Source organism: Lepidothrix coronata, unplaced genomic scaffold, assembly GCF_001604755.1.
Source record: "Lepidothrix coronata isolate B3197 unplaced genomic scaffold, Lepidothrix_coronata-1.0 Scaffold160, whole genome shotgun sequence".
In the NCBI taxonomy this organism is placed as follows: domain Eukaryota; kingdom Metazoa; phylum Chordata; class Aves; order Passeriformes; family Pipridae; genus Lepidothrix; species Lepidothrix coronata.
In genome coordinates this window covers 1,874,566-1,900,511 of record NW_016690340.1, presented here as the reverse complement: position 1 = coordinate 1,900,511, position 25,946 = coordinate 1,874,566, and the positions used below count along the sequence as shown (strand labels likewise).

The 25,946-nt window shown below is 47.4% G+C and overlaps 1 protein-coding gene across 17 annotated transcripts in view; it reads left to right on the top strand.

Annotated features, from left to right (window-relative positions):
- Positions 1-25,946, top strand: part of LOC108504370 (voltage-dependent N-type calcium channel subunit alpha-1B-like) — a 301,566-nt gene that overhangs the window by 176,275 nt on the left and 99,345 nt on the right. For all 17 annotated transcript variants that reach the window (XR_001877084.1, XM_017829234.1, XM_017829229.1 and 14 more), the window contains 5 exons: positions 6,246-6,358; positions 10,332-10,444; positions 15,315-15,446; positions 16,319-16,391; positions 20,362-20,479. Coding sequence is in view for 16 of the 17 variants with exons in the window: in XM_017829234.1 (XP_017684723.1) it covers positions 6,246-6,358; positions 10,332-10,444; positions 15,315-15,446; positions 16,319-16,391; positions 20,362-20,479 (549 nt within the window). In the remaining variant the exon portion in view is untranslated. The remainder of the gene's footprint in view (positions 1-6,245; positions 6,359-10,331; positions 10,445-15,314; positions 15,447-16,318; positions 16,392-20,361; positions 20,480-25,946) is intronic.

The window sequence follows — 25,946 nt, the reverse complement described above, 5'->3', positions numbered from 1 at the left end:
GAACTTCTGAGAATTGTCTGCTGAAATGGCCTCTAAGTCAAACCTCTTAAATTACAAGTGTCCTGTGCCTCCAAACCCTCCCAAATTTCAGGATGACGAGCTGTGGTTCTGCATTCAAGCCTGTCTTTGTATTAGTGATGACCTACAGCTTTCTATCCCGTTTCCCGAGGGAAAGTTTTCACAGCATCATCTTTCCTGTCCATCTCACCTTCAATATTGAATTCAGGGAATATTTTAGGCCTTCAGATGTGTGGGACTGGGCTGGTTGTTTTGTTCCAGCAGTGCTGGAGTTGACTCCTCTCTCTTCTGCTGGAATAACTCCACATCACATACACATTTTGAGGGAGCCCAGCTGGGGTTTAGCCCTCGAGGAGTTCTTGAAAACCCTGTTCTGCCCAAGATTTGTGCTCAGATCATTAGATATCAGCAGAACAAGGTAGCACAGAACCGGGGGATTTTAAACAGCTCCCGGAAATACTCGGCAAAATCCTTTCACTGTAAGAGTGACAGAGTTTAAAAATGGCTTTAAAGTTAATCCATGAGGAGAAAACTTCACTGCAGAGGAGCAGGACTCGGCTGGTCCGGTGGAGAGCAAGGGAGAAATAAATTCTAATTGTGTTGTTTCGTGGGAGGTGCTTAGAAATGAACTGAGGAGGCTTTTTGTGAAGGGCAGCAGTGGGAGAGGAGCGTGGTAAAGTCTGGGAAGATCCTCTAAATCCTGAAACTCTACCCAGGCACCTCTAATTCAATTATACCTGTCCCTCTGGGGAAAAGTTTAATTACGTTACAAATTAATTTTACTTAAAGAACGGTTGGTAAAAGCCTCCGGGTCTTGCATTGATTTATTTTTCCCTTGGTCTTTTCTTTTAACTTTTCTGTTTTGAATTGTTCTGATTAGCTTTCCCTGCTTGATATTCCACATCACTACAGCTGCTTTGGAAAAAGAGCTGTAGGAGCTTCAGAGAGAGGCTTGGGATTTCTTTGGTCTGCCTGAAAGAGCTGATGAGAAATTCTTTGAATTCTTGTGCTGTGATGGATAACAGGACATACTTTATGCCCTGTAATTATCCCCAAATTCGATCAGAGATTTTCCTTCTCTGGATGGAAAGGATTCCAGTGCCAAAGAGGAATTCTCCCATGCTGCACATGGACACTGCTCACTGAAACAGGGACCTTGGGTTAAATAAGCTGCAGCTCCCTATAAAAGTATATTTTTCATGCAGCCACCCATGATTATCATCCAGAGTGTCTCTTTTCTGATGAACACAATATTTGAAAACAGTTTTTTAGCCGTTATGGCCTGGGAATGTCTTCCCTTGCTACACAAGATTGAACCATGTGTTTGGGCCAATTAGGTCTTTTTTGATGCCCTTCATGAAGCAATTCTCCCTTTTTTCTCCAACTAATACTGCAGATATTCCTGATTGACTTCCTAATTTGTGTCTGTCTAAAAAAAATCCCAGAATGTGTCTTTTCTGATAAACACACTATTTGAAACCAGTTTTTTATCCATTATGGCCTGGGAATGTCTTCCCTTGCTATGCAAGACTAAACCATGTCTTGGGGGCCAATTAGGCCTTTTTTGATTCCCTTCATGAAACAACTCCTTTCTTCTCCAGCTAATGCTGCAGGGATCCTTAAATGGCTCCTTAATTTATGTCAGTCTAAAACGAAAACCCAGAATGGGTCTTTTCTGATGAACACAGTATTTGAAAACAATATTTTAGCCATTATGGCCTGAGAACACCTTCCCTTGCCATGTAAGGCTGAACCACGTGTTTAGGGCCTATTAGGCCTTTTTTGATTCCCTTCATGAAGAAATTCTGCTTTTTTCTCCAAATAAAACTGCAGGGATCCTTAACTGGCTCCTTAATTTATGTCTGTCTAAAAGTAAAACCCAGAGTGTGTATTTTCTGATGAACACAATATTTGAAAATGTTTTTCTAACCATTATGGCCTGGGAATGCCTTCCCTTGCTACACAAGATTGAACCATGTTTTTGGGGCCAATTAGGCCTTTTTTGATGCTCTTCATGAAGCAACTCTCCTTTTTTTCTCCAACTAATACTGCAAATATTCCTGATTGGCTCCCTAATTTGTGTCTGTCTAAAAAAAACCCATGAGTGTGTCTTTTCTGATAAACACAATATTTGAAAACAATATTTTAGCCATTATGGCCTGAGAACACCTTCCCTTGCCATGTAAGGCTGAACCAGTGTTTAGGGCCTATTAGGTCTTTTTTGATTCCCTTCATGAAGCAACTCTCCTTTTTTCTCCAAATAAAACTGCAGGGATCCTTAACTGGCTCCTTAATTTATGTCTGTCTAAAAGCAAAATCCAGAGTGTGTCTTTTCTGATGAACACAATATTTGCAAACACTTTTTTAACCATCATGGCATGAGAACAGCTTGCCTTGCCAAAACTATGTGTTTGGGGCAATTGGGCCTTTTTTGATGCTGTGGTTGCCTTTGAAGTTGGTGACCAGCTCCCTCTGGATATCCAAAGAGAGAATTTGCAAGGAAAAGGCTTTCTGAAGCATATTTACTTATGTCTGCTGAGCATTTCACATCTGCTTGGTCAAAGAGGAGGAAGTTGTGCTTTGAGGTTCTCCTGGTTGGTTTAAAGTGTGAGGAGGATGAGGAGAGGAAACCAAAGTGTCAGGCTCAGCACCTGCTTCTAAAGACATTGGACTTGGAGATGGGGCAGAAATGGAATTAATCCCTGGGTGACTGACCAAAAGGAGCTGGGAACTGTCAAATTCAAACACGTGGGGTGATGGGATGTAATGTGTGTTGGCCTTTGCCAATAGCACAAATCTGAAATTAAATTAGACTGTTTGTATCAAACTTTTCCTCCTTCAATCACATCACAAAATGCTTCTGCTTAAGGCAGATTGGATTACACGTGGGGTCTGAATACCAGGAGGTCCAAACAACAAAATTGCTTTTTCAATTACATAGGCAGGGCCACCTCAGAAGGAACTGTGTGTCTGATCCTCCTGCTGCAGCAGCTGATTCACTCAGTCAGTCCCTTCTGCCCGAGGAGTTCTCTGGGTCTGTGTTTTCCTTGCCTTCATCCCTTGTCCTCACTGGGCTGTGATTTGTAGCATCTGGTGCCTGCTGAGATGCAGCTCCTGCTGCCAGTTCTGAGCTCTGATCCTGATGGGATCCATCAGCTGTGAAAGGACGAGTGGGGCTCTTTCAAGAGCAGCAGAAGGAAATTGCCTTTTGAGATGCTCTGAGTTTTAAACATTTCCCCTTGTCTTTATTTTATTTCTTTTTAACATAACCAAAGATTTCTTGGATCTGTTTTGCTTAGAAAGGCCATTTCCCAGCTCTTTTCTCCTCTGATATTCTGGCTTTGCACGTGTGTTTGCAGGGTGTGTCAGTCTGATGATGGAACATTGCACTTGCTGACACCTGGTTTTATTCACCCTTCTGCTGGATGGGTGACTGACCATTAATCCTTGTTTCTTTTATCCTTTTGAAATGGTGATAATTGTCTTGGCAAAGTGCACTGGGATCTGCTGGTGAGAATTACACTTAAAAAACACTTACAAGGATTTTTGTTACTCTGTGGAAGAAAATGGGGTGGCCCTGACATGTAACTCTGCAAGGTGAGTTTGGTGGACAAAGAGGGTGAAAATGTCCTGCCAGACTGAGCCATGACCCAGGTGGAGGCTGTGCTGTGCTTTCTGTAGGATCTACAACCTCTCCCTGTGATTTTTTATCAGCTAATTAAACAAGGCCACCGACTTCAAAGCATTGGTTTGACACCAATCCTCGGGATAGGGAGACTTCCCATGGAAGTCATTCCAATGACACCATTGGGCTGCCTGAGCTCTGCTGAGTGTGAAACCAAAGTCCCTCTCCAGCTCTCCTGGAGCCCCTTTAGGCCCTGGAAGGGGCTCTCAGCTCTCCCTGGAGCCTTCTCTTCTCCAGGTGAACCCCCCCAGCTCTCCCAGCCTGGCTCCAGAGGGGCTTCAGTCCTTGGAGCATCTCCGTGGCCTCCTCTGGAGTTGCTCCAACAGCTCCATGTCCCCCTGGCATTGGACCCCAGGGCTGGAGGCAGCTCTGCAGGAGGGGTCTCACCTGAGCAGAGAGATGGATAGTTGGATGGATTATCAGCATATTTATGGATAATTCCCTACTCTGGGATCCCTTGTATTAGAAACAACTGTTTTCTCACTGAGTTGTTGCAGCTGATGTCAGAAAGGAGAGGCAAGTTGGTGCAGGGGTGACCAGGCTTCTCCTGGCAGGTTCCAAGCTCCAAGTGAGATGGAGCTGTGCTGCTCCTCCATGTGACCATGAGATCCAGAGGATGGAGCTGCCTCTTGGCAGGAAAAAGGCTGAGAACTTTGCAGATCTCCTGCTTTGTCATCTTATTCCTCCAATGTGAACACACTGCCCTTATATTCTCCTTTGATGACTTTGCTCCTGCTTTCAAGGACAGGAGGTGACACAGTACAATTCATCCTCTCCTGGTATTTCCTCCCCTTGTGCAAATGTTGGCAGAAGTGTCCTTGCAGGCTCCTCACTGAGGTGTTAATAAAACCTTTCTCATGTCATTAAAGCTTCCTGGATCTCAGTTCACTTTATGCCCATGATATTCCAGGACTGTCTGTCATTTAAGATTTAACCCCCCTTTTAATTGGTTGCTAATTGAAGCTGTATTTTCCAAGCAATGTCCAAAGACACCCAGCAGTGCAAAACGGGCCCTGGGCCAACTGTGCTCACTCCACTTGAACGTGGAGGGTGAGGGTGGAGGGAAATCCAGGCACTCTGGAAGGACCCTCATTCCCTCCTCACACTCATCAGCTGAAGCCACATGTTGCAGGAAGTCATGGAAAGATAAAATCGTGGAATAACAAAATCATGGAATACCTTTGGTGGGATCCACAAGGATCATCCAGTCCAGCTCCTGGCCCTGCACAGACACCCCAACAATCCCACCCTGGCCCTCAGAGCGTTGTCCAAACCCTCCTGGAGCTCTGGCAGCCTTGGGGCTGTGCCCACTGCCCTGGGGAGCCTGGTCAGTGCCAACCACCCTCTGGGGGCAGAACCTTTTCCCAAAATCCAGCTTAAACCTCCCCTGGCACAGCTCCAGCCATTCCCTGGGTCCTGTCCCTGCTCACAGGGATCGGAGCTGCCCCTCTGCTTCCCCATTTTACAAAACCCTGGAATTCAGGATTATCCAGCTGAAAATTCCCTTGTTTCTACTTGTATCCATCCCCCCTTGCCTGTCCATGTGCACCTTGGAGAAAAGTTTGGCTCCATCTTGTCTTCATCATTCCTGGAATGGTAAAACTGAAATTCCAGGAGACTTTGCTGCTCCAACATCCAGGGGCCTCCTGTGCTGCACTAAGAGAGGTGATTGATCTCCACCCTTTGAGGTTTGGTTCTTTTCTTCATCTCTTCTCCAGAGAGAGAGAGGTTTGCCTTATTCTATTGGGTTGGTTTTGGTACTGGAGGCGTTTTTTGCGCCTTTTTTTTTGTTTGTTTTTAACGTTTTACTCTTGCTGTTGCTAATTGGCCTCCAGATCCAAACTTAAAATGCCAAAGGTGGTATTTTCTGTAGCTTCAAGTCCTGAAAACTTCAGCTAGAAATTGAAGTCTCCAGCCCTTTGTTTCATCATGGGTGATAAATTTTCCCATCAGAAGCTTCACAGCTTATTTGCCTGCGATATGTGAAGCCAAAGGAAACAGAACTTGTTCTTCCACAGTTATAGGGCTATAAAGGCATAATAAAAATAAATGTGGTAACAGTAGACACAACACCTCTGAATATGAGCCCTCAGAGTCAGCAGTTCTGTTGGGTAGGAAGGTATTTTTATCAGCAGAGGATGTTACAGAAACTCAACACCCCACACCCAAAAGTGTCCATCTCTTGTGAGTACAGAAGGCCCAAACACATCACTGCAAAACATTATCTGTGCAATTAAATTAGACCTTTAGAAAGAGTAGATCCAGAGGTTTCCTTTGAAATTCCTTTAAAAAACCAGTGAGCATATTATTTAATGCTCATGCCACCATCCCACAGCACAGCTCCTGAAGGCTGCTCACAGCTCATGGACACACAGAAATAATGATGGGAAACTCTCCTCTGGGTCTTGTTTGCCATTGCAGAGGGATTTTCTTCTGCCAGGAGTCACTCTGGGTTGTGCAAAAATACCATTGTTCCCCACATGAAGGGATCTGCCCACTGAGGTCTCATGGACTAATTTAATCTCTTGTTCCCTGTTTCCAGATTTCGCAGAGTTTGTTTTCCTGGGGCTGTTCCTTACTGAGATGTCTTTGAAGATGTATGGACTGGGGCCAAGGAACTACTTCCACTCTTCATTCAACTGCTTTGACTTTGGGGTGAGTAAGATGAATCACAGAAGACTTTGTGTTGGAAGGGAACTTAAAATCATCCCTTCCACCAGCCCAGGTTGCTCCAAGCCCTGTCCAACCTGGCCTTGGACACTTCCAGGGATGGGGCAGCCACAGCTTCTCTGGGCAATGTGTGCCAGGGCCTCACCACCCTCACAGGTAAGAATTCCTTCCCTCATCTAGTCTAAGCATGAAACCATTCTCTCTTGTCCTGGCACTCCATGTCCTTGAAAAAAGTCCCTGTGTGGCCCTCCTGTCATCCAGCAGGTTGGGCATTCCAGGGTGGGTGTGGCAATCCATGGGAAATGGTGCTGGGAGTGTTTCTTCTGCAGGGAGCAATGGTTGCATAAATTAACTGCAGTTAACACATTAAGCTTCCCCTCCTTATCATCCCTTTATGAGGCAAAGTGACAGCCGGGGGTTTCATTTCCTCGGCAAACTCCGGGGTGTTCCAATGCTCTGACTGCCGGGAGATTCTCCCTCCCATTTAAATGAGGTGATTGAAAGACAAAAAAAAAGACAAAAAACCCACACATCCTCCTGCTCATCTCCTCTGTCAGCCCTTGAACCCTCAAGATGCACAGGCAGCTCTTTGCAGTGCCCAGAAGGAGAAGAGTAAACCCAGGATTTGTGACAGGAAGGCAATAACTCACATCCAGAATCACAGAATCATAGAATCAGCTGGGTTGGAAGGGACCTTTGAGATCATCAAGTCCAACCCTTGATCCAACACTGCTGTGGTTCCCAGCCCATGGCACTGATGCCACATCCAGTCTCATCTTAAAAACCTCCAGGGATGGAGAATCCACCACTGCCCTGGGCAGCCCATTCCAATGGCTGAGCACCCTCTCTGCAAAGAAATTCTTCCTAATATCCAACTTAAACCTCCCCTGGTACAACTTAAGACTCAGCCCTCTTGTCTTGCTGATCATTGCCTGGGAAAAGAGACCAACCCCCCCCCGGCTCCCCCCTCCTGGCAGGGAGTTGCAGAGAGTGAGGAGGTCTCCCCTGAGCCTCCTCCTGTCCAGGCTGAGCACCCCCAGCTCCCTCAGCCTCTCCTCACAGCACTTGTGCTCCAGTCCCTTCCCCAGCCTTGTTGCTCTTCTCTGGACCTGCTCCAGGACCTCAATGTCCTTCCTGAACTGAGGGGCCAGAACTGGACACAGTCCAGGCTCAAACTACAGCTCTGAAGTGTGAATAGTGGGGCTGCTTTTGGCTCCATCTAACAAAGGACATGGCGTGTGGATGGTAATTTATTCATTAAAAGCTATTAGGCTGTAATCTGTCCTCACAGAGGATAACTTGGCTCCTCTTATCTTCGGCGTGGGCAGAGCAGGATTGGGGCTGGGAGGTTTCTGTACCAAAGCAGATATGAAGCTCTCGACACAGCCAGGGGCAAGGGGACAACAGTTCAGGTCACTGTGCACGTCATCCAGCCCTGCTCTCTAAGATTCAGTCTGCTGGTTCTACTCTTTGTCTGCCAGAATGCTGGGAGTGACTCTCCTCCCCCACGGAGCAAAATTCCCAGGAGGGAGGAGGAATTCTCACCTTCGGTTAGTGACCTCTCCTCAATCCAAGGCTACAAGTAGAGCCAACTCACTCTCTTCTTGGCTGGAAAGCTCAGAGTGAACTGACTTTGAGATGAAAGCCCCCACCCCAGGGATCACCTGTGTGGGAAAAATCCCTCTTTTAAATGCAGAAAGACTGCACAAACTCAGGGAACAAAGAAACAAGGAAGAATTTATTCAGCGCGCCGGGTCTTTCTCTCATCGAATTTCCAGGGAAGAAGACCCTTTGGGTTTAAATTCCATACATTTTATAGTTTCACAATATCCCACCCTTTTTCAGGTAATTTTAATATATTCACTTTTGCCTAAAAAAGTTTGTTTTCTCAGAAGAAGAGGCTTTCCCTTCCTTCCAATTGGCTGCGAGGCGTCCTCTGTCGAAGATGACGGATCTTCCCTTGTTCTTAGCCCAAAGAGAAAAGGAACCTCGTGTAAAACATGGCCCCAAAAGATTTTAATTTTTAGGAACTTTTGCATTGCCCTTCTCTGGCCGAAAAGGACCCTGATACCCAAGTTCAGTCCGTGGAACTTGGATATCTCACAACTTCACGATATGCCTATATATATATATATATATATATATATAAAGTATTTTTATCTCTCATAATATAAAAACTGTATTTTTATTTCTCATAATATAAAAACCATATTTTTATTTCTCATATCACTGCCTTGTTTAAATTCCCTGGTGACAGCTTGATGTCTTTCACCAATGGATTAGGTGAGCTCCAAGCTGGCTGCGAGTTTCCTTGGATCCCTGTGTCCGGGATGCTCCTTCCACGACCAGCCCTTGCACCTGCCAGTCAGGGACAGGTGATTTAGGAGCTTGCACTCAGCCAAAGATAAACCCCCCAGTGTCTCTCTGTGTGCAGCGCTGGCAACGAGCTTTGTGAGTGTTTCCCAGGAGGTTCAAGCTGTTGATCTGTTTTTAATTCTTCCTCCTCCGGAGAATCCACAGGGATCCTACTTCTGGCTGCGTTTCTTCCTCCTCACCCACCTTCCAGCCCCCAGAATTAATTCTGCGGCTTCACCCCCCCTCCCAGAACATCACCCAGCTCTGTAGCCGGTTTAGTCTGACAAACCGTCGAGACGAGACCATTCAAATGCAAAAAGCGAAACAACAAATCAGAGCAACATCAGCCTCGGGAGTACCAGTCCAGAGGGCTCTCCTGTGAAACGGGCTCCCAGGAGGCCCTGCTGGGATGCCGAGATAATTAATTATCAGTGTAACATGTGGAGGGTCCAAGGGAAGGGTTTTGCTGATTCACGAGGGATTCCCAAGAGTGAGGAGTTTTAGCTCCTTCTTTTTCGGATGGGACAAAAGGGATGAGCAACTGCCGCGTACCTGATTTTTTTTGAAGCTCGGGGCAGAGCGTTTCTTGCAGGTATCAGCCCCAGCCCTGGCTCCCTGTTAACATTCCCTCCCCCAGCACAAACCAGCTGTTTGCTGGGTTCTGCTGAGCGTGTTTAGGGTGTGTTTTGCCCACCCGGGGAGCGGGGGCAGTGGGAGCTCTGAAAGGCCGGGTTAATGTGAGCAATAACAGCAATTGGCAGCGAAATGCCTGTTTTATCTTATTAACTGTGCAGCAACCTGCGTGGAGATAATTGCCCTTTCCAGCTGTGCTTAACCCATTGCTGCTTTGTCCTTTTGGTAATGAAGGATGTCTCAGAAGGTTTTGTTTCCATTGCTCCGGGTTAATTCCCTGCCGTCCTTAAACCCCCCCCCAGCCAACAAAACGGAACTTAAAAAAATCCACCTCGATTTGGGACGACTTTGTCAATCCCCCGAGGCAGCTGGTTGGATGTGTGTGCTGGAGGCTTTGCCGGGTCTCACAGCAGCAATTGCTTTAATTGCCCTCCTAAACACTCTCGGTTGCCAGAAGTTTCTGGTGGATCTCACCCAGAGCTTCACTGCTCTGCTGCAGGTGAAGGTTTTTGGTCCTTCTGGTGGGCAGGGGCGGACGGGGCAGTGCCCCCCTGGATCTCTGCACAGAACCACCGTGTGGGGCGGGAAAACAAAGTGTTGGCATTTGCAGTTGAGCCAGTGTTAAAAAAATACAATAATAAAGCACAGTGTCATTCCAAAAAGGTTATTTTAAGGCAGTTTGATTGCTGGAGAAAAAGCCACAAGTTCCTGACTGGGTATAGGAGATCCCAATGTGTTCTGCTGCTGGGTATTGCCCTTTTTCAGTTTGGGCTGCAGAAAGTTGGGATAAGGATTTCCAGTGTTCTTGGTTAAATTAGTGCTCTTGGCCAATTTCTGATTTTCCTGAAGTTTTCCTAAGAAAACCATCACAGCCTGAGCTCTGATTCCTGGGCTTTCCCCAGCCTCACAACAGAGAAATAAGCAGAAGTTTTGCCTTATGGATATTAAAAAACCAACCTTCCTCTTGCAGGTCATCGTGGGAAGCATATTTGAAGTTATTTGGGCTGCAGTGAAACCAGGAACCTCATTTGGCATCAGTGTATTGAGGGCACTTCGACTGCTGAGGATTTTCAAAGTAACAAAGTAAGTCCAGCTCCCTTTTCACTCTCACAGCAGCCTTCTAGCACCACATGAAATCTGGATTACCAACCCCACAGCAAGGAGGAGTGGTTTTGTTGATATTTTTATTTATTGTTATATATTTATATTAAATAAATAAATAAATAAATAAATAAATAAATAAATAAATAAATAAATAAATAAATTACCAGAAGCTGGAGGGAAAAAAAAAAAACAAACAAAAAAAAAAACCCAATGCCCCAAACCCCTGGTTTTGCTGGCACAAAACCCCTGTCTGTCCTGACATCCCATTAGGTTGGTCCTGATGGGAGCAGGAGCAGAAGGGAACTGCAGATGCAGAATTGCCCTTTTCCTCGGCTGGGCAATGGGGGTTTTGTGGCAGCTGGAAATTTTGGGAGTTCCCGAGCCTGTATTTGCATCCACAAAGATTTTTAACAGACCTTTTTTCCCCTAGCCTCGTGTACAGGCTTTTCTGCCCTTGGGCAGAGAGTTCCACAGTGTAATGATGGGCTGCAGGAAAATATCCTTTTTTTTGCTTTGTTTCTAAGCTTGTTTAAAACAAAACCCTCATTCCGTTACCCCTTAGCTCTTGTGGTAAAAGAAACAAATTCCTTATTGACTTTCTAAGTCCCATCAGCTGCTCACTGTCCTTATCTGCTGCTCCTGAAGGATTTGGGAACTGGAAAACCAAATTCCCTGGGTATTGCTGGCTGCTAAATCCTGCTGCCTGAGCCCCTGTGTTGACACAAATAGGCAGAGTTTTGCTGCTGCCTGTGCTGTGCCTGCTCTGGGCACGGCTGGGAGGTTGAATTTTCACTGGAGTGGTGTTGCCACAGCTTTTCCCTTGTTTTCGTGCTCCTGCCTCACGTTAATGTGCTCTGGCATCAGCAAACAGCTCCTGTGCCATTTAGAAACCCATCTAGAGCCATTTCTGCAGGCTTTCCAAGCCCTGGTGTGCAAACTGATGACATATTTAGGTGCCCCTGCTGTTGTTTTCCACCTTATTTTTTTTCCACCGTTGCCTCCTCGGCTCTCCCTTCTTTCCATCACTCCCTTAACTCTCCTTGGCTTGAAGTAACAGGAGGAGGAAGAAGAACTCCTGCCAAAAACACCCCTGGTGCACAACTGCCTGAAATAAATAAGGAACAAACCAATCACTGGAAGTCACCTGGTGCTTTGGCAGCTGTTTGAGGGCCCAGGTTTTGTTGCCCCTGGGGGGTTTGCTGGTTTGTATCTGTTAAGGATTGTGCAGATCCCAGATTTGTGTGTGATGCAGCGTCAGGTGTTGTACTCCTGGGAAAAGGGGGTGGAAACATTAAGTTCTGTGATTGTCTGGTAAAACAGGTGGGTACCTGCACCAAAAGTGTCACTGTAGTTTACCTGTGCACTAATCTTATGTATGGGAAGCTCCTGGTTTTGTAGGAAACTCAGAGCCATGAACCATCAGCAGATAATTTTATCCCCAGCTACTGAGGTTTGCTGTGTCTGATTGTGTGTTGTGCTTTTTCAAAATTCTGGCCATTTTTGGAAGGTAAAATCTTATTTTTTTTTGTGAGTTTTGACTATTCCTTTTAGCCAGCAGGATCAAGGGATGAATCACAAGAACTGTTTAGGTTGAAAAAGACCTTTAAGACCTTCAAGAGCATCAAATTCAACCGTTCCCCCAGCACTGCCAAGGCCACCACTAACCCCTGTCCCCAAGGGCCACAGCCCCACAGCTTTTAAGTCCCTGCAGGGATGGTGACTCCCCCACTGCCCTGGGCAGCTGTGCCAGGCCTGGACAAGCCTTTCAGTGAAGAACTTTTCCCTGATATCCACCCTAACCCTCCCCTGGCACAGTTTGAGGCTGTTCCCTCTTGTCCTACTGCTCGTTCCTTGAGAGAAGAGATTTAACTTAACAAACCGAGCCCGGGGGTCCCCCTTTCTCAGGACATCAGTGCCATTGTCACCCCCCTGATCCTGATGTTCCCTTGACCTGATTATGTGGAATTTTCACCTGACACGACAGGACTGTGCTCGTTGCATGAGCAGCAGCCACGTCCCTGCGGCTCCCACGGGATGATCCCACATTATCCCGGGGTTGGAGCTGCACAGCTCAGTCCTCTCATGACTCATGAGAGCCACCAAAGTGCTGCCACCAGGCAGAGATTCTGCCCACGCTCTCTCATTGCAGCCTTTGCTGTGAGAACACCCTGACCCTCAGGAGTTTCCTGTCTCCTTCTCTTCCGTAGGAATTTCTCTCTGCAACTCCCTGCCCTGGTTTATTTTCCCTCCGTGTTCAGCAGAAGCCAATTGCAGTCCCAGAATCCCAGAATATTCTCATTTGGAAGGGACCCCCAAGGATCATTGAGTCCAGCTCTTAAGTGAATGGCCCAAACAGGGGATTGAACCTGACCTTGGTGTTCTTAGAACCAAGTCTGAACCAACTGAGCTAAAACTCAATCCTCCTGCTTTGGATAATCAGTGGGATGAGACCTTTTCATTCCCATGTCCCAAATCAGTGTAACATGGACAGGAGATTCTGCTTTGGATAATCAGTGGGATGAGACCTTTTGATTCCCACATCCCAAATCAGTGTGACCATGGACAGCACGTCCTGCTTTGAATTATCAATGGGATGAGACCTTTTCAATCCCAGTCTTAAATCACAGTGACCATGGACAGCAAGAGTTAAAAAGTGAAATTCCAGCCGGCCTGAAAGGTGCCAGCAGGATCCACCAGGAGGGGATACAGACTGAGAGGGGCTAAAATTCAACAGGGAAAACAAGGGCAAACCAGCTTCATGTGTTTGTCTTTGCCCTGGCAGAGCTGAACAGGGACTGGCATCTGCAGAAATGCAGCTCCTCAGAATATCCTGGTGCTCTGGGTCAGGGTTTGGTGCTGAGCTATTCCAGGACAAGGCAGAGCCTCCATCTCCCATGGATTTTGGGTCCAGTTGTGCTCCCTGTGAGGTGTGAAGCCCTTGGATGAGGCAGGTTTGGTCTGAAACTGCTGTGTCCAGCTTGGGAGAGCTGTGGGAGCAGCAAACCCTCCCTCTCCAAGGAGAGTCAGCCCAGCCCCTTTTGCTTTGGGACTGACCCTGGGCAGGTTTGGTTGCAACATTTCCACTGGAGATATTCTCCTGAGAGACCAGAGTTTATCCTGAAACCTCTGTCACTGTATTATGGAAGTCAATTTTCTTGGAATGGGAGTGTAAGACCCTACTTCTCCTGGGATGGACGTGGTTGTATCACCACCAGCACAGAGGAACATGGGGTGGTTCAGTCCTCCCAGCTACACCTGGGGGAAGGAAGAGGGGGAAAGCAAAGACAAAGGAAAGGGGATGGTGACTCCAGCTCTTAGTTTCTCTCCATATCAGCAGATCTGACAAATCCAGGGGCTTCCTTCTGCTGGGGACCCACAGCCACACTGCAGGAATGAGCTCAGGGTGTGGATCCATCCCCAAACTGCAGCAGGAGGACATTCAGGGCAGGCATTCAGCTCTGCAGGGCAGCTCCCAGTGCCAGGCAGTGGAAATGAGAGAAACCAATGGAGAAAAAGAGGGAAAAATTCCTCCCCCGTGGCCTCAGACTCCCAACTTTGAGCAGAGGACACGTGAAATGGCTCCAGATCACTCCTTTCCCGCTGCCTGTTCCGACCCCGTTGTTCCACAAGAATCCAGGTCCAAAAGGAGCTCATCAAAGAGCTGCCCAGCTCTTTCAGCATTTCCTGACTCATTAGTTTTCCTGATATAACCCTCCCTGCCTGCTCTCAGCAGGGCAATAAAGCCAGGAAAGAGCTGTTTCCGAGACCCCTCCCAGCACTGCCATCACTCCACATTCCTGCCTGTGGGTGTGCCAGGAGCTGCCTCCGGGCACAGAGGAGGCAAAACCAAACCATCTTCAGTATCTGGCCAGATGTGACTTGGATGTGTCAGTCAGGATTCAGGCTGAGCCTGAATTCCCTCTTGCCACGTCGGAATTATCATCCCGGATTTGTTCTCTCCAAGGCTCTGTCCTGGACAGCTGAATTTCCCCACACCAAAGGCATGGCTGGGCACTGATGTGGGTGTGAAACTCCTACAGGAACGTTTACACACGTGGGAATTTAAATCCACTGGTTGATACTGGCGTTGGGTGGGTTGGAAGGACACACCACAAAGATGTCCTGGTGGGAATGAGGTGTTTATTCCTGATTTGTGTGTTATGGAGAGCTGGATTCGCTGTGACACCTTCAGTGTCACCTTCATGATGTCGATACACTTTTGACACCCCTGCTGATTCGGGGCATTTTAGTTCTCATCTGGCTGCTGTGCTGGATGAGAAGATGCCAAGAGGTCAAAATCTATCCCAGGAAAGGGGATAGAGGAGGAACTAATCCAAACATTCACTGCACACAACTCAGTGTGGGTGCACACACACCAAGTGACCACCTCTGCCCTCAGGATGCTCCAAGAGATTTTCCACTCCGTGAGCCGTGTTTTCCAACAGCAGAAGGGAGCTTAAAGAGGCTGATATTCCTTGTCATTCTTCTCCTGTTTTATAATAAGAAAATCATGGAGTCAGGTTGGAACAGACCTTCAAGATCATCAAGCCCAGCTGTTGGCCAGCACTGCCAAGGCCACCACTGACCCACGTCCCCAAGAGCCACATCCACAGGGTTTTTAAATCCCTGCAGGGATGGGGACTCCACCACTGCCCTGGGCAGTTGTGCCAATGCCTCACCACCCTTTCCAGGAAGAAATATTGCCTTAATATCCAACCTAAACCTCCCCTGGGCCACTTGAGGCCATTTCCTCTTGTCCTGTCGCTCGGGAGATAATTCATATTAGTTTCTCACCAAAGGCTCTTCCCCCACTCACGTTCTCTCTTGGCTGCTCTGATCTCCACCACAGGTACTGGAATTCCCTGAGGAATCTGGTGGTCTCCTTGCTGAACTCCATGAAGTCCATCATCAGTTTGCTTTTCCTGCTGTTCCTGTTCATCGTGGTCTTTGCTCTGCTGGGGATGCAGCTCTTTGGAGGACAGTAAGTGTAATTATTCATCCTGGGGCTGCAGGGCTGGAAGGGTCACATCCTGCTGCACTCTCAGTCTTCCTGGGCTGCTGAGAAGTTTATAGGAAAATAGTTCCTGTTCCAGTGTTTTACCTGGAGCTGAACTCTTCCCTAAGAAAGAACAACCCTAATTCAAAGCCCCTTTTGTCATCCCACAGTCCCCACATGCCCCCATAAAGAAACAGGCCTGGGGAAGGCATCACTTTTTATTAAGGAAAAGGCAAATCCTTTCCCCGATATCCAGGGTGACAATGTATTTATTCACTTGGAATATTTTTCTGCTGGAAAACACGGTGCTGTTGAATCTGATTATTCTCATTAGAAATGCCACTTGTGGTGAATTTTGCAGCACGAAATATCACAGTATTATCATTTAAACCCCAGCATCGATTCTGAAATGAAATAACACGGTTTTATTTGGTCTTTTTTTCTTTTTTCCCCCCCTCAGTCAATTGCTATTATATCTTTAAAATATTAAAAAGAAATTATCTACTAAGAGGGTAATTTCAATTTGGGCTTTCTCACCGGAGGACGAAAACTTCTTGGAACGGGTTGCTCGGCGAAAATCATTTTGAGATTTGGATTGTTCATTTTAATTGTGGCTGCAAATGGATTTCGAAGCATCCGAATTTTCTCTGGGAATGAGATTGAGTTCCTGCTAATGGTCCTGTTGAGCACCTTCTCAGAGACACCGTGTTCCCTGCTGTGCTTGCCTGGGCTGTTATTGCCAGGTGGAACAAATGCTGCTCCCTGACTGGGTTTCTGGAGCTTTCCAGGGGATTAGGAGATGCCTGGGAGCTGCTTGGCCCTCACTGCTCCGCTTTTGATTTCTCCTTTCTCTCCAGGTTCAATTTCCAAGACGAAACTCCGACCACGAATTTCGACACCTTCCCCGCCGCCATCCTCACCGTGTTCCAGGTAAAGCCACACCTTGGCCTGGGGCAGGGTTAGAAGAGGAATTCCTGGGCATCTCCTCTTGCTTATGGAAGGCAAAGAGGTCCTCAAAAATCTGTGGGATTTAGGAAAGAAGCCCTTCCTTCTCGCGTGTTTTGCTTTGCCGCTCGATCAACACATCATTAAAAAAATCAAATTAAAAATCGACGCTATGGAATTGAAGAAAACTAGAACAAAAGATTTTTTGCTAGGAAGAAAAAAAAATTGATAAAATTGGTATTTCTGTGCTGTTCTTGAAGTCTGTGTGTGCCCAGGCTGTTGCCTCCCAGCCCTGGGATGGCAGCTCTGGCTTGTGGATCCTGGAATGAGCCAGTGCTTGACCTGCTGCACTTTTGCCATAATTTAATGAGCAGAGAGGCCTGAGGGAGCTGCAGGCAGCAGGGAAATAATGCAGCATTTGGCCCAGTAATAACTCCAGAGAAGTTAATGCTGGGTGAGAATTGCCTTCCACGAGAGAGGCACCGGCCTCGGGCGGGTTCGGGAGAAGGCAGGAGGGACTCCCAGCTCTGGGAGGGGCTGGGATTGAAAAGCTTCATTTTTCACCTGTTTTCTTCGTGTCTTTTTTAAATACAATTTTTGTATTTAATTTTGTATTTTTTAAATATAATTTTTGTATTTAATCTTGCATTTTTTAAATACAATTTTTGTATTTTAAAAAAAATTAAAAAAAAAAAAAAACAATTATTTTTTAAAAACAATCACTTCAGGTGTTTCAGTAAAAGCTGGGGCTGCTGCTCCGTGTGCAGGTGACCCTCCCAGGCCTGTGGAACCCGCCCAGCGTTTGTAACCTCGTCCCACCCAAATTCCTGGGGTGGGCTCGAGCTGAGGCTTCACCCCTCAGCCCAACTTTCACAGAGCTCAGCGAGGTTTAACTCAGGTATTTTGTATTTCAGTGCCATGGCCCAAAAAGGGCAAAAAAAGGGGGAGACTGACGACAATTTTTGGATTAACACAAAGAACCCAAAAGCAAACGTGCCCTGTGAGCTCTTCCCGTGGGGGTTGCTTCTCCCCCAGCTGGGGAGCAGGTTCTGCCCTGACCTCCAGGATACTGCAAATTAATATTTGCACAGGATTTGAGTGCTCAGCCAAGAAAGGGCTTCAAGATACCAAAAGGTATTGCCAGCGAGCAGGGGCTGAGCCCCAGTCAGGCTCGGGAATGTTGATGGGATTTTGCTTTGGGAATACAGTTGTCCCTGAGAATATTTAGCTGAAATATTTCCTTGAGATAAATACCCTGTGGGGGGAAGGAAAATGCTGTTGGGTTTAGGACATTTGTCCAGAATGTCAGAGCTGTGAATTAAAACCAGCAAAACCCATCAGCACTTGATTAACTGAGTGCAGCATTTGGATAATAATAATAATAATAATAATAATAATAATAATAATAAAAATAAAAATAAAAAATAATTTTTACATTACCTGATTATTATAATTATATACCACACANGATAATAATAATAATAATAATAATAATAATAATAATAATAATAATAATAATAATAATAATAATAATAAAATTTTTACATTACCTGATTATTATAATTATATACCACACATGATATATTAATAATTATTATATAATATATATTAGGTGCAATATATATAATTAATAACCATTGCATTAATTATATATTATTATATGGTATGATAACAAAACAATAATGTTATTTTTATATTGATTATTATAATGATAATTATATTAGGTTACATAGAATTATATTACTATATTAATGGTTATTAGATAATATACAATTCCATATTACATATAATAATAATATTTATTATGCCAATTATATATTATTATATTATAACAATAGCATTAGTAATCATATAATAAATATAATAAATATTATTATTTATTTGTTAAAATATAATAATAATAATGATGCCAATAATAATAATGATGCCAATAATAATAATAATAATAATAATAATAATAATAATAATAATAATAATAATAATAATAATATCCCAGAGGCATTTTGATAATCCCTGCTCTTGGTCCATCCTCCTCCTCCCCTGAACTACAAATTTTGGGTCAATGTTTGGGCTTTGGATTCCTTTCTAAAACCTCCCCTTCCACGTGCACATGGGACTGGATCACAACACCCACCGTGCTGTGGCCTTTTCATTTGCCTTTTTTTTCCCCCCTACTAAACACAAAGACAACTTCCTATTTAGGAATTTGAGCTTCACATCCCACGGGATTGTTTGACTGTGCCCCGGCAGGCGAGGGAAGGGCTGCTCTGCCCAAAATGTTGCTGTGCCTCAGTCAGTGCTGAGCAGGAATGGCAGGAATGTCACACTCAGTGATGAGCAAGTGAGACTGGTACAAAATTAGCATCAAGGCTTGCTTGAGGCTGAGGTGTTTTCATGTGTTCTGATTAATTTTCCTATTATTTATGTGTTTGTTAGTTAGTCCCAGGTCAATGTTCAGCTCTGCAGGGCTGGGCTGTGGCTCCTCCTGTCCCTGCACAAGGACACAGGAGGAGCAGAGGCCCCTCCAACTTCCCTCATCTGTCCTCTCTCATACAGTGGTTGTTGCTTCTCCTTAGGGGTTGGGGTTTTTTTTATGTGTTTTGTGGCCATCTGGGTCAAACTTGGGAAAACTGGAGAAGAACCTGTACTGTGCCAGCCCTGCAGTGGTGGTGGTGCCAGTGCCTGGCAGTGGGAGTGGTGCCCATCCCTGTCCCAGCTGAGCAGGGCTCTCTGCAGCCCCGAGGAGCAGGGCAGGGGTGGGAGAGGTGACAAAGCTGCTCCTTGGGTACGGTGTGTGTGGGGTGGGGGGAGCTGAGCAACCCAAACCCTTCTGTAGGAAGGGGATGAGTGGAGCTGGAGCTGACAGAGCTCCCACTCAGGGCATTAGAGCTCAAGAGTTTGCTTAGGATTGTGGGAAGTGCCAGGAACGGTGCTGTTGAAACCTGGTGTCTCTGCATGACTTGAAAATGGAGAAGGGGGAGAAATTGTGCTGGGAGTGACGTGTTGGAATGTGGCTTTTGCTGCTTCTGCCTGGGGGAGAGCCCTTGGGCAGAGCTGGGCAGCAGGCAGGGAACCCAGAAGGGCAAGATCATCCAGTCCAGCTCCTGGCCCTGTACAGACACCCCAACAATCCCACCCTGGCCCTCAGAGCGTTGTCCAAACCCTCCTGGAGCTCTGGCAGCCTTGGGGCTGTGCCCACTGCCCTGGGGAGCCTGGTCAGTGCCAACCACCCTCTGGGGGAAGAACCTTTTCCCAAAATCCAGCCTAACCCTGCCCTGACACAGCTCCAGCCCTTCCCTGGGTCCTGTTCCTGCTCACAGGGATCAGAGCTGCCCCTCTGCTTCCCCACTTTACAAAGCCCTGGAATTCAGGATTATCCAGCTGAAAATTCCCTTGTTTCTACTTGTATCCATCCCCTCTTGCTTGTCCATGTGCACCTTGGAGAAAAGTTTGGCTCCATCTTGTCTTTATCATTCCTGGACTGGTAAAACTGAAATTCCAGGAGACTTTGCTGCTCCAGCATCCAGGGGCCTCCTGTGCTGCACTGAGAGAGGTGATTGATCTCCACCCTTTGAGGTTTGATTCTTTTCTTCATCTCTTCTCCAGAGAGAGAGAGGTTTGCCTTATTCTATTGGGTTGGTTTTTGCAGCAGGGAGCAGGGATTGGAGGAAGTTGCAGACCCCAGAAGGGTTGCACCTTCACCATCTTTGCATCCCTCTTTCGGACACTCTGAACAGCTTTAGATGTTTTTTTGTGCCGTGGTGCCCAAACTGCCCCCAGCCCAGCGCAGAGCAGAGCAGGACAATCCCCTCCCTCGCCGGGCCTGATGCCCCCCATGTGCTCACCCCTTTCCCCTGGGGAGCATTCCCAGATGGCATCACTGTGCCTGGCTCCCCCTGACCACTCTGTCCTTCCTGTAAGTCACCCCCTGTTCTCCTCTCTCCAACCCCTGCAGATCCTGACGGGGGAGGACTGGAATGCTGTGATGTACCACGGGATCGAGTCGCAGGGCGGGGTCCGCTCGGGGATGTTCTCCTCCATCTACTTCATCGTCCTGACGCTGTTTGGGAACTGTATCCTTCCTGGGCTGCCACAGAGACCTTATTTTGTTTAAATTCTCACCCTCTTGCACTTTTTAAAACGGAATTATTGCTTTTCTCCTTCCAGCCCCCGGGCTAAGGCGTGTAGGTGAGTTATCCAGGTTGGTGTCGCTCTTCTTATGGCAATGTTAGAAATTTTGATTTGATTTAATTTCATGAAATTTCATTTTCATTGTTACATTTTACCTTGAGAATGTCCTATTGTGAGTCAGTTTATGTTTTCCTTGAGAATGTCCTATATGAGCTACTTTATATTTTACCTTGAGGATGTCCTATTACGAGTTAGTTTGTGTTTTCCTCGAGGATGTCCTGTTATGAGGTGGGAAAAATAACTGAAGTCAGGTCAGAGCAGGACCTCTGTACCTCAGACATCTTCACAGATGGTTTGTGGTTGGTCAGGGGAAGGAAGAGCTGAAATTGGGTTGGTGGGTAGATGAGGCTCCATTCTCTTGGTGCCTTTGTCTCCAGGGCAGCTTAACCAGCTCTGCTGTTCCAAATGCTGGAAATTATCCTGTCTCCACTTAGTGCTTAAAATTTAATTCTAGATCTTGGGTTTCAGGCCCTGGGAGCATTCAGTCGTGTTCCAGGACTTGGCACATGAAGTGTCTGTTTTCTTCTGCTTCGAGATGAAAATCTCTTGAGGGCGAGAAGAAACCGGGGGCTTGTGCCTCCCCCAAAATGTCCCAGGGTGTCTGTGGGGAACGAGCAGCACTCTGATGTCTGATATGTCCTGCCAGGGCTAAGCAGGCAAGAACACAGTGACATGGAGATGGGATTTGGGAAGGGAGGATCTATTTTATACAGCACTGAGGCGATTCCCTGATGTCACATCTGGGTGTGATGATGAGAAGCTGGAGCAGAGGGGCCGTGGTGACTCTGCCCCTGCTGATGGAACTGCTCTGTGGAATTGCTGCCATTAAGCAGGTTCAGGATCCTTGGTGTGATGTTTGCTGCCTGCAGCCTCAAGCTGGAGTCAAACAGAGCAGCCTCAAAAATGGGACTTTAGAAACTGTTGCAGAGACAAAGCACCCCGCTGGTTTGTTTGTTCTGTGAAACAGGGGTAATAACTGAGCCTTGCTGCTCTGCTTGGGGGCCTGCCCAGCAGGGAGAACCTTCTTGCTGGTTACAGTCCCAGAGCTCATCTTTTCCTGGTGTTGTTTGGGCTGGCTGGGTACCTGGGAGAGAGGGAGGGGTGGTGGGGGCAACACTTGGGCTACAGACAGGGAGCTGTCACAAACAGGGGCTGCTTCAGCTGGAGGGCGAGATGACAGGAGACAGGGTGTCTCCAGCCCTTTCCTCTGTCTGAGATCCCCCCATTAGCACGAGGAACAGCGATGGGGAAGAGCAGAGCAGACAGGCAGAGCTGTGCTTGTCACACCAGCGTGTCCCTGCGGGATTTATCCCATTATCCGGCGCTGTCGGAGCCGCGGCGGCCGCGGTGCCCGCCTGGCTGGGCAGCCACGCTCAGACATCCACCTCCCAGCCCCTTCCAGAAACACAGCCTTTGGAAAACTGGGTCAGTGGAGAGCTGGCAGGGAGGGAGAGCTCTAAATCCTCCGGGCTTGGCATTTGAAAATGAGATTAAGCCGTAATCAGGCTTGACAGCACAGCTGAGAGAGAGACTTTTACCCTGCGAGCAGCTCCCATCCAGCATTTTGGAGGAACGGGGTATTAATTCCCTTCCTCACCTTTAATTCAGACAGGGCTTCTCCCTTGTCCTTTAGTTTTCATTAAAAGGGAGAGAGCAGGGGGTGTTCAAGGGCAGGCCATAAGGACCTGGCTCACCTGCTGCCACTGCCATGAGCTCAGTATTTGCCTTTGCTTGCTGCGACAGCGGGGAGGTGAAACCTTGTCCACATTCCCCTCAGATCTCATCCTGGCTTTCCCTTCTGAGGTGATCCAGGCAGAGGCTTTCCTGGCTTTTTCCCTGAGATATCTCCAGTGCCTCTGCCCTCCCCTTTGCCCACAGGCACAGGATGGTGGCACAGCTCCCTGGGGCATTGCTGGGGTGTTTAGCAAGGGGGATGGATGAGTTTGGATTCTTTAGTTCTCCGTGAGTCCTGCAGGGAGGGAGGAGTTTGCTGCAGGTGAGTTCCTCCGAGCACAGAAAGAGGGAAAACCTGGCTGATAAACAGTAACAATGCCCAGAAAACCTTCTGTAATTTCCTGGAAGGCTTCTTCCACCAACTTCTGAAGTTTTCCAACTTCCCTAAAGAGAAGCTGTGGCTGCCCCATCCCTGCAAGTGTCCAAGTTCAGCTTGGAGCAACCTGGTCTGGTGGAAGGTGTCCCTGCCCGTGGCAGGGGGTGGAATGAGATGATCTTTAGGGTCCCTTCCAACCCAAACCATTCTGGGATTCTGTGATACTTCAGGTGATCAGAGCTATAAACCTCAGACAAACCCATTAATTCCCGTGGGGATTTACATCCCTGTTGGAGAATTAGAGACCCAAACTTAGTCTGGGAATAGCAGCAGCTTTCCCAGAGAGTTTGTAAGAGTTTGTAAGAGCCCTTCTGCCCCACACAGACCTTTGAGCACCGTGGGCAGGAGGGTTGAACTAGGCTTGGGGTGTGTGGAGAAGGCTGAGGGGTTAAACCTCTCCCGTGGGTTTAAAAAAATGCTGTTTTCCATGGGAATTGCAGCAGTGATTCCACTAAAGCCTGTGCTGATGTTTCATCAGCATTTGGGGAAGGTCAGGTCTAACCCTGCTGTTCAGCAGCTTCGTCTGTGGTGCTGGGAGTGAGCAGCAGGCACTCATTTATCCCTGAGGGACTTACCAGGGACTCAAGTCAGCATTAACTGTCCAAACACAACCAGGAACGTCTGAAAATAAAGTTTAGTTGCCAGGAAAGGAGAGCCCTGCATGGCTGCAGGAGGTAAAACAGTCATTAATGGCAGGGATGCTGCAGAGTTAAGGACAGGGGAGTGCAGAGGGTGGAAGTGTCTCAGCCTTGGGGTCACTTCCCAAGGAGACCCCACAGCCCAGGGAACACCATGAGAACACACTACAAAGAGCAGTCTGAGTTCTTGATCAGCCTAATTCTAGGCTAGAAACACAGAATCATATGATATCCTGAGCTGGAAGGATCATCAGAGATGATTAATTCACCCTAAATTAATTATTAGATTAGTGTGACTTCATTGCTCTAACTTGGGACTTCATAAAGATCTGTCCACTCTGCCTTGCAGAACTCCCTCCAAAAAGCTTTAAAAATGTATCTTTTTTAATGCAATATGTCAAGTGTGGCTTTTCCATCCCTCCCCATACAACTGAATTTCTAAGCAGGACTTTATGGTTTTATTTTCTTATGTCACTACTGAAATCAGCCCAGACCCTTCTGGGGGCTAACCAGCAAAAGGCACTTTGGTTCTTCTGCTGGGAGAGGGTTTATGTGAACTTTGTGAACTTTGCCATTTTTAAGAGTTTGGGCAGAATGGATCAAATCTCCTTAGAGAACTGGAACTGGTGATTTTGGGTCATTTTGCCAAACCTGCTCTTTTTAACCACGAGGGACTCTTTTCTCCTCCCCAAGCTCTTCAGGGCATCAGGATTGTTCTTTTCCATGCAGAAGAAAGGTGGGTGGGTGCTGATTTCTGCTGCTTCTCACTGCACCTTGGGATGCTTCCTTTGGCTCCATTTACTTTTTCAAGGGACCATGGCAAGGAAAAGATCCCGAAAGTTTGTTTTTCTAAGTCAGAAGCGTCTCACTTTATGTTTCCAGTTCCAGAGAGTCTGTGTGGAAGCAGCTTAATGGAAGTGGTGTGACTGGAGGAACAGCAGGATTTGGCCCATTTGCTAGGAAATGACACCATGCCTGTATTCATTGTTGTCCAGTTAATTGATAAATGGAGGCATCTGTTGAGGGAAAAAAAAAAAAAACCAACCTGCAGAGGAGCCTGAGAAGCAAAGCAGGAACTGCCTGGAGGTGCTGCCCTTCCCCTGGCCCTCAACTGCTGGGCAGGAGATCCATCCTGGCACAGGCTCAGCCACCAGCCCTGAGCCAGAGCCTGGAGTCTGGGTGATATTTGGGAATCCCAGAGCTCTGCAGAAAGGACTGGAGGACCTTTTTCTGGGGGCAGAAACACCCAAGTCTGCCAGACTGTGTCTGCCTGGAAACGGATCAAAACAGCCTGATCTGATAAAAAAAATTAATTACATTTCCAGTGGTTGCTTCTGTTACACGAGACACTCTGAGCATGTGTGTGTGGGAGGCAGGGGTAGGAAGACAGTTTTATTGCTGAGACATTTATTCCCAGAGTAGGAGGGTTGGAAGTGTTTCCAGCAGGTTGGAAGCACCCCAGAGGAAGAAACCCAAACACCCAGCACAGACCAGCACCCCAGGGGTGTCTCAGCCCCCCTGTCTGCAGCCTCTGTCCTTCCACCTGCAAACCAGTTCACCTCCTTCCACCTGCAAACCAGTTCAAAGGAAATGGGGAAAGTAATATATTTTTTAATGAAATATTGATCATCTTTTCCTGGGCTCTCTGGGATCGAGGTTCCCACCCACAGCACTCCCTGCCCTCCTGGAATGAGGGAAGGAGCAGTTGATGGGCATCACATTTCAAACCTCTCTCTGTCCCAGAGGATTCGTCTTCAAATGGTAAAACCCTCCATCCTATGTTCCATGAGATGGAGGAAAACTGAAGGATGATATGGTTCCTGGCTGGAGAAACCCCAGGGCTCTGCATCCCATCCCCTGGGGGGTTTGGCAGTCAGGGAGGATGCAGATGCATCCTAAGGGATTAATACAACTCCTGCTTCCCCCTGTCACAGGCACAGGCTCCAGGTTTGATGGACATCAGGCTCTGGAGACGCTCATCCCAATGGGAATTAGAGATGGGAATGCCTGGGTCTGGAGTCTTGGCTGAATTAGGTTCGGTAAAAGCTCTTGAGAGGGAAAGCAAAGAGGCTTTGAGATCATTGTTTGGTCCAGCTTTGGTCCCTGGCTGCCTTGGGAAGTCCTCTGGTGCCATGGCCATGTGGGACCAGAGCTCTGCAGCCAACAGTGCCCGAGCCAGCGTGGAGTCTGCTGGGGCACGAGGGGTTCTGGGCACAGCTTTGTTTGGGAGAGACCACTGCAGGTGGTGCATCAGCCTTACCCTGCTCCTGGCTCCTCTGCCTGCAGAGAAACCTCAGCTGCCTCCTCCAGGAGGTCTCCTGAGGAGTGGGAAGCAACGGAGGGGCACTGAGACCAAGGTTTCCCAAAATCTCGTTGAAGGTTGACGGCACCCTGGGAGCTCATTCCTCGCCTCCCCTCCCCTCACAGGAGGGATCTGTGGCTCCCCCAGCTCACCCTTCTCACCCCCTGTCCTGCCCTCACTCAGCATTGCCCTGAGCTGGGACAGAGCAGGGGACACTTCAACCTGACAGAAAATCCCACACTGCTTAGGGTTGGGATTAAAGCTCATCTTATCCCACCCCCTGCCCGTGGCAGGGGGTG